The sequence below is a fragment of the Lutra lutra genome, chromosome 2, assembly GCF_902655055.1.
Source record: "Lutra lutra chromosome 2, mLutLut1.2, whole genome shotgun sequence".
Taxonomy (NCBI): domain Eukaryota; kingdom Metazoa; phylum Chordata; class Mammalia; order Carnivora; family Mustelidae; genus Lutra; species Lutra lutra.
Window position 1 is genome coordinate 118875708 of NC_062279.1, and position 7714 is coordinate 118883421.

The 7714-nt window shown below is 36.1% G+C and overlaps 1 protein-coding gene across 2 annotated transcripts; it reads left to right on the top strand.

Moving 5' to 3' along the window:
- Positions 1-2093: 2093 nt before the first annotated feature.
- Positions 2094-3262, top strand: LOC125093333 (inorganic pyrophosphatase 2, mitochondrial-like). Of its 2 annotated transcripts, XM_047718337.1 has the most exons (2): positions 2094-2348; positions 2394-3262. In XM_047718337.1, exons 1-2 carry the CDS (start codon positions 2103-2105, stop codon positions 3129-3131), a joined length of 984 nt encoding a protein of 327 aa, XP_047574293.1. In that variant the 5' UTR covers positions 2094-2102; the 3' UTR covers positions 3132-3262. The 2 variants fall into 2 exon arrangements, with proteins under 2 accessions (XP_047574293.1, XP_047574292.1); XM_047718336.1 differs by having other exon boundaries at positions 2094-3261.
- Positions 3263-7714: the final 4452 nt, after the last annotated feature.

Consider the following 7714-nt stretch of genomic DNA (forward strand, 5'->3'; position numbering starts at 1 on the left):
AGAGCTCACAAACAGTTCTTTTTAATATGGACTTTTCCCTGCTGAGTTCTTAAGTTTTGAATTTTACTTAATTGGCTGGATTTTAAGTAGGTTTTTTTTTTTAATAGATTAGATATATTCTACTCCCAGCTGTACAAGAGTTTAAGGCCAATCTAATATTTTCTAACTTGCTTATGAATTGCTTTTTCTGTTTGGATACCCATACTTCCTTTCTCTCTCTCTCTCTCTCTCTCTCTCTCTGTGTGTGTGTGTGAAATGAAATAACTTCACCACAGCTGGGTCAGTGGTAATCATTATCAGTTTTTCCTTGGCCATGATGTCTCCATTTCTTCTATTATATGTGAATAAATATTTTTTTTGTTTCATATTTTTAGTTTGCTCTTCAAGAGCTCAGGGATATCAAATAAGTGTATGTGTAAGGCCTTGTATTAAAAGCAGGGCCACCAGAGTCAGGCTGCTGGGTTAGATCATTGATTGGTCATTTATTAGCTCTAAGACCTTGTTTATGCATTTTAATTAACTTTTTTTTCTAGTGTGTGTATCAGTTTCCTAATCTAAAAACAAGGATACTATTATTACCTATCTTTTGAAGATTTGATAAAGATTAAATAATGCACGTTTGATAGGAATAAGAAAGATAAGCAAGGGTTTCCATGTGTTTACTCTGATGTTCATTTAGTATCATTAAATATCTAGAAGTTTTCTTGTTTCATCAAATTTGGGATATTTTCAGCCCTTACTTATGCAAGTAATTTTTCTATTTCATGCTCTCTTCTTCTGGGATTCCCATTATTATATTTTAGATCATTTGCTATTTAATAGGTCCTTGAGTCTCTGTTCTGTTTTCCCAATTTGATATTTTTCATATTTGATAATTACTACTGATCTATATTCAAGTTTTTTTTTTTAACTTTCCTCTGTTATCTATTTTAGGCTTAGGTTGGTAAATTCACCCTGTGAAATTTTTAGTTCAGCTATTGTATATTTCAATTCTAAAGATTTCATTTTGTTAGTTTTAACTTAAATATCTCTGCTGAGATTTCTTATAATTTTATTTATTATGAGCTTATTTTGTTTTACTTCATTCAGAATAGTTCCAGAAGTTTCCCTGTTAGTTTCAACATCTCTTTCCTCTCAAGATTGCTCTTGTTTGATTTTTTGTTGTTGTTGAAATGTCTTTCACTTTGTGTGTGTATGTGTGTGTGTGTGTGTGTGTGTGTGTGTTTTGGTATATTAAGCAATTTTGGATTGGATTCCAGATACTTATGACTATTAAATTGGGGGGATTTGGGATTCTGTTATTTTTCTCCAATGAGTGCTATTTCTTTATCAAGCTATTATTATCGTGGCTGAAATTGACATATGCACTCCCTTTCTTTAATGGAACTATAGTGTCAATTCTTGTTCTTTATTTTTTTTTCTTTTGCTAATCTGCTTTTATTCTGTGCCACACATGCATGTTTCAAGGGGCCAGCAAAAAATATGGGTAGACAGATTTAGGATTTAGTCTCCAAATGGCTCTTTCCCTTCAAGGGTTTCCCCACTTTCTTTAGCATCCATGATATACATGATTTTAGTTTTCTTGTTCTCTTGGGCAGAAAAACTGTAATCTTCCCACCAGCACCTATCCTGTGCGTGACATGCCAACACCACCTAGCCTCTTGCTAACAGCCATGAACATGGGAATTTTCTTGGTATAGCTCCTCTCTTTCTTGCAGATGTTTACAGAGTGCAAGAGTCTGTTCACTGTACTTCAGTGCCTTCAGGCAATTGCTTTTTGTATGATGTCTGGATTTTACAGTTATTTTCTGTTGGGGGGAGCTGCCTGGCATGGTATTTACTCTGTCTGTACTAGAATCAGAATCCTTCCCTTATTTTTAAAAAAAATTTTTCCTTTGTTTTAATTGGGCTTTGAGTCAAAGGAATAGTAAATAGTGCCTTTTTATAAATTCAGCCAGCTCTGACTAAAAGTTCTTCCAGTATGATTTTTTAAAATAAGGAACTGAAACATACTGGGTTTGTAATTCTTTCTCTGTCTTGGAAATCTCTTCATAGCAAAGCTAAGCATTAAAAGACAAGGTTGTTGGACGGCAGTCAACGCCATGCGCGCGCTGCTGCCGCTCCTGCGCACCGGCTGGGGCTGGCGCGCGGGAGCCCCCGCCGCCGCCCGCTTGCCCCGGGGAAAGAGTGCAGGGCCTGGACCGCACGGCGCCATGGCCCAGGCCTTCTACCGCACGGAGGAGCGCGGCCAGCTCTACTCCCCCGATTACCGCCTCTTCTTCAAGAATGTAGCTGGTCACTACATTTCCCCCTTTCATGATATTCCTCTCAAGGTGGACTCAACGGAGGAAAATGGCATTCCTACAAAGAGAGCACGAAATGATGAATATGAGAATTTGTTTAATATGGTTGTAGAAGTACCTCGGTGGACAAATGCTAAAATGGAGATTGCCACAAAGGAGCCATTGAATCCCATTAAACAAGATACAAAGAATGGCAAGCTACGCTATGTGGCAAATATATTTCCTCACAAGGGTTATATCTGGAATTATGGTGCCCTCCCACAGACTTGGGAAGATCCCCATCAAAAAGATAAGAGTACAGACTGCTGTGGAGATAATGATCCTATTGATGTTTGTGAAATAGGCTCAAAGGTTCTTTCTTGTGGAGAGGTTATTCATGTGAAGATCCTTGGAATTTTGGCTCTTATTGATCAGGGTGAAACAGATTGGAAAATAATTGCTATCAATGTGAATGATCCCGAAGCCTCAAAGTTTCATGATATTGATGATGTTAAGAAATACAAACCAGGTTACTTGGAAGCTACACTTAATTGGTTTAGATTTTATAAGGTGCCGGAAGGAAAACCTGAAAACCAGTTTGCTTTTAATGGAGAATTCAGAAACAAGGCTTTTGCTCTTGAAGTTATTAAATGTACTCATGAATGTTGGAGAACATTGCTTATGAAGAGGTGTGACGGAGGGGCTATAAGTTGCACAAATGTGCAGGTATGTGACAGCCCTTTCCATTGCACTCAAGAGGAAGCAAGATCAATAGTTGAACTGGTGTCATCATCACCAGATAAGGGAAGTAAAGAAGAAGAGCAAGTGTGGCACTTCCTTGGCAAGTGATTTGAACATTTGAAGTTCTGCCATCAAGACTCCAATCTCCAAGGCCTCCACAACTCCCTCTCCCCAAGTTCTAGCAACAGGCAGATCTATGAGAATTTATTGACTTCCTATTGAAACCTTTTTCCCCCAGCCTTATTCGAGATATACAATATGTAAATAAAGACCAATATTTAAAAAAAAAAAAAAAAAAAGACAAGGTTGTTTTTGTTGAACCTGTCTTTAAAACCATAGTCTATCCACTATCATGTTTCAAAGCACAACTCCAAATTTGAGTGAGTTGTATAATGAGGCAGAACTAGGCTATTTGTTAACTGGGTAACATTGGGTAAATTGCTAAATTGTTGTGTGCTTCAGCTTGTGTATGTGGACAAAAATATCTACTCTAGAGGATAGTGTTGAGGATTAAATGAGGTGAAGAAAGTAAAGTCTCTATAAAAGAGTAAGAAATAAGGGGAGCCTGGTGGCTCAGTTGGTTCAGGTGTCCTGCCCTCAGCTCAGGTCATGATCCCAAGGTCCTGCTCAGTGGGGAGCCTGCTTCTCCTTCTGCCTGCTGCTCTCCCTGCTTGTACTCTTTTTCTGTTAACTATATAAATAAAATTTTTTTTTAAAGAGTAAGAAATAAGAAAGTGTTGATTTTTTTTCCTGTTGAACTCATTTCACATTCTGCTCATTCGTAAATCATATCTGGACTCTGTTAATTACTTATAATCTATCCCTTCTTTTTTGTAATCCATACTCTCTATGGTTATTTGAGAATTTAGTTTATACTTCCCATTATGTTTTAAGCTCCCCAGGGGGCAGATTTTGCTGTGTCTCTCTATGGTGCTGTGTGTAGACTAGTAACATTTGATGAGTATTTGTAGAGTAAAATCTGTTTTCCTCAGCTGCCATTTCATCAGCATTATAGCAGCTTCCTCAGAAAACATTGTCAAACTCAGTATCTGCTCTTGAAATGCATGACAAACTCTTAGTTCCATTGAGTTTTCCATTGCTTTGATCCTTTCTTGGTGTTTGAAAATAAATGTAAAGATTTGTCTTGAACCTCTGAGATTCAGAAAGCATACACAAATCAGTTTTATCTTGAACTCATAATGGCAAATATCTCTCCACCTTAACTTCAAATGTAGGAGGCTTATAATCAAGGACTAAATCAAGGACTAAAAATGTCAACATTTCTTTTTCTTTAATCAAATACTTTTAATGATCGACTAGATGGTATGAATATAAATTCATACTTTTTAATTTCACACATATACTTGAATTTATTCATGTGTAAGAATGTTTTTTCCCTGCTTCAGTGTGTAGTAGCTTTTTTTTTGTCTGCCGGGTACAAAATGTGTTCTACTCTCATATGATACGAGTGGGCAAATGATCTTAGCAATGCCAAAATGATTCTTTATCCTAGAAATATAAATCTCTAGAGGATAGACATGAGAGGAAGAGAAAGTTAAAACAGAGTAATTTAGGGCGCCTGGGTGGCTCGGTGTGTTAAAGCTTCTGTCTTCAGCTCAGGTCATGATCCCATGGTCCTGGGATCGAGCTCCACATCGGGCTCTCTGCTCAGAAGGGAGCCTGCTTCCTCCTCTCTCTCTGCCTGCCTCTCTGCCTACTTGTGCTCTCTGTCTGTCAAATAAATAAAATCTTAAAAAAAAAAAACACAGAGTAATTTATGGCAGAATGACTCTGTAGAGACTACCAACACCTTTTACTAAGTCTCCTTTGTTTTCTTCTTGAATTTTGATTATTGAGCTCTACCTAAGGGGCAGTAAGACACTTAGGGTCATTCCAATTTTTTTTTTTTTCTGTAACTTAAGTTAATCAGAACTCACTTCTTTTCCTTTCAACCAAAACAGATACAGAAAATCTTTTTCTTTGGAATTGCTTTAAATGTTAGGCTCTTGATATAAGAGAACATGGCCACAATTGGAATGTTTCTTGGTTCTGGTACTTGGAGAAAAGTTCTATTCTTCTTTTCCACCTGTTCCATTTCTTGTTTCTGCCAGTAAACTTATGCCAATTGGTCAAGTATCTCTAAATACTTTCTAAAACACAGACAACCTAGGAAGGAAGGGGACCAGAGAGAAATCGCGATCTGGAGACAGGTGATCCTGGGACTTGGATGAAGATGTTCAGACCCTGTATCAGGAAACAAAATGCTCAGTGTAGGTTGTATGTTAATGGCCTTCAATGAGTAAATGCATTGAAAACATGTGACTAAGCACATATTGTGGATGTTTAAAAGCTGAATGAGGAAAAATCTGCTTGCTTCTGAGAGAATCAATTTGTGGTTTCTTGTAATGAGTTATCAAACTACTAATAAGCATTAATTATCTATTGTGTAAGGCAAAATGTTTCTTTATAGGTATTCTCTCCTTAACTCAGAACATTCATAGATTCCCAACAGCCAATAATGTAGAGGTCTGCTGCTCCTCCTTCCTAGTCTCTCCTATGTCTGTGATGCCTCCAATCATAGTTGATGTGCAAAATTATGGTTCTGGAGCTCCCTGAACTTGTATTCAATATATTCTCACTGTCAACTGCTGAAACTTTTATACCTTATGAGACGTTTAATTGCTAACACCTCTCCATACACTAATTCCTGGTATATTTTCATACATTAATTCCTAGCTTCTCAAAGAGGCTTATAAAATGAGTCTTAGGAAACCATTCGTGTCAGGGCTCTGAGGTTAGAGATAAATACTGATGCAAACAGGCTTGAGACCCTTCAATTGCTAAGGTCCCTTTAGAACACATTAGTAGCTGCCAAAATGTTTTTGGTGAGGTGCAGTTTATTGATTTCCCTACAACCTCATTACTAGATTATAATAAATGCAAATCTGAAACCAAATTATTAAGAAAACACAGATTACCAAGGGTGAGCAAAATTGTAGGTACATCCTCTTCTGAAAGTTTGATAAAGTTCCAGCCTCTGTCTTTTTAGATTCCCTAAAACCCATCTTAGACAAAACAGTTACTTGAAACAATTGCAATAATATTCTGAAAGCAGGTTTTGGTTAATTTATTTCTAGCATCAGAAAAAAAGACTCCTCCACTCCACAATCTAGATCTCGGAACGGTAAGACCAACACCCCAAGCTCTGTGCCCAAAGATTCAGGTAATAGGGCTTCCTAGATTATTATACTTTTCATGCAAGGGTGAGAGTGTCTCCAAAACTTAAGGTAACCCACATATCTTGAATATCAGTAATATTACCTTGAGAACTCATTTTTAATATTTATGCTGACAAAGAAGCATTAATTTCACTAATGAAACCCCATTTTTAAAAGATTTTATTTATTGAAACCCCATTTTTAATATTCATTATTTTAATTAGAAAAATCTAGTATTGATCAGAAATGAAGATAGCTGAAGCCCTTGGAGTAGTTGCATCTGAAGTGTGAATTTTCTGCTATAATACTTAGGTGACCATCCCTGGAATGTGAATTTTCAATTATGATAGTTGATTGACTCTAGGGTATAACTTAAGCTAAAGAGCAGATGCATAATGCCATACTATCTATGTTGAAGTATTTTAAAGCACATTTCACAAGTAAAGCATTTGTTATTCTAAAAATTTCAGAGATTATATGTGTTTATGGCTTATAAAGTTCTGACTCAGGGATTCTAGGATTCAAGACTAGTATTAGTTAAATCTAAGCTGTATCAAGATTAAAGTCTAATTTTATATTGTAGTTGGGAAGCAAAGATACTATGGAGTAGTAGTTCCAGAATTTCTGAATCTGTTTGGAAGGAGATTCTAGGAAACTTGTATTGAAGCTGTGTTTTCATAACAAGGTCACTATTTTTACTTGGACTTGATGCTTATTTGGATAGCTTTGAATATGAGATTATGAGGGACTTTGCTTTGATATTTTCACTGGACAAACTTAAGAAATATAGCTTTTTAAGAAGTTGAAGTAGATATGGGTTTTGTTTTTTAATAATTCATGTCCAATACATATAAGGCATTGATGCCCAATTAAAAAATTTTTGAATATTTGATTGTTCTCGACTGCATAAGAGACAGGATTATCTATCTATCTATTATCTGAAGTGGGAAGCTTTACTGTAGAGTTTGATTTAAGCTCCATAAATGACCATAATGTAGTGTAAGTTACTTTTCTGTAACATTAAGCATTAGGGTGTACTTCCATGGTCCAAACATGATGGCAGATCTAATAAGAAACATGTTTATGGTCTAATAAAAGTGTTATTTTATATCCATATTTGTTTTTCCTAAGAAATTGGTAAGTTGGAGTATAACATAATAATAAATCTGTGTTGTCATCATATATAGTTTCATGGACCAATTATAATTGTTTTATGTTTTGTATCTTTGGTATTATGGACATGTTAATTTTTTTATTTTTAATTATTTTTAAATTATTTTTATTAACATATAATGTATTATTAGCCCCAGGGGTACAGGTCTGTGAATCATCAGGCTTACACATTTCACAGCACTCAGCATAGCACATACCCTCCCCAATGTCCATAACCCAACCACTCTATCCCTACTCTCCCACCCCCCCAGCTTTTTTTAATATGATTTTTGAAAGCTAATTACAAGGCTGCCTAACCAC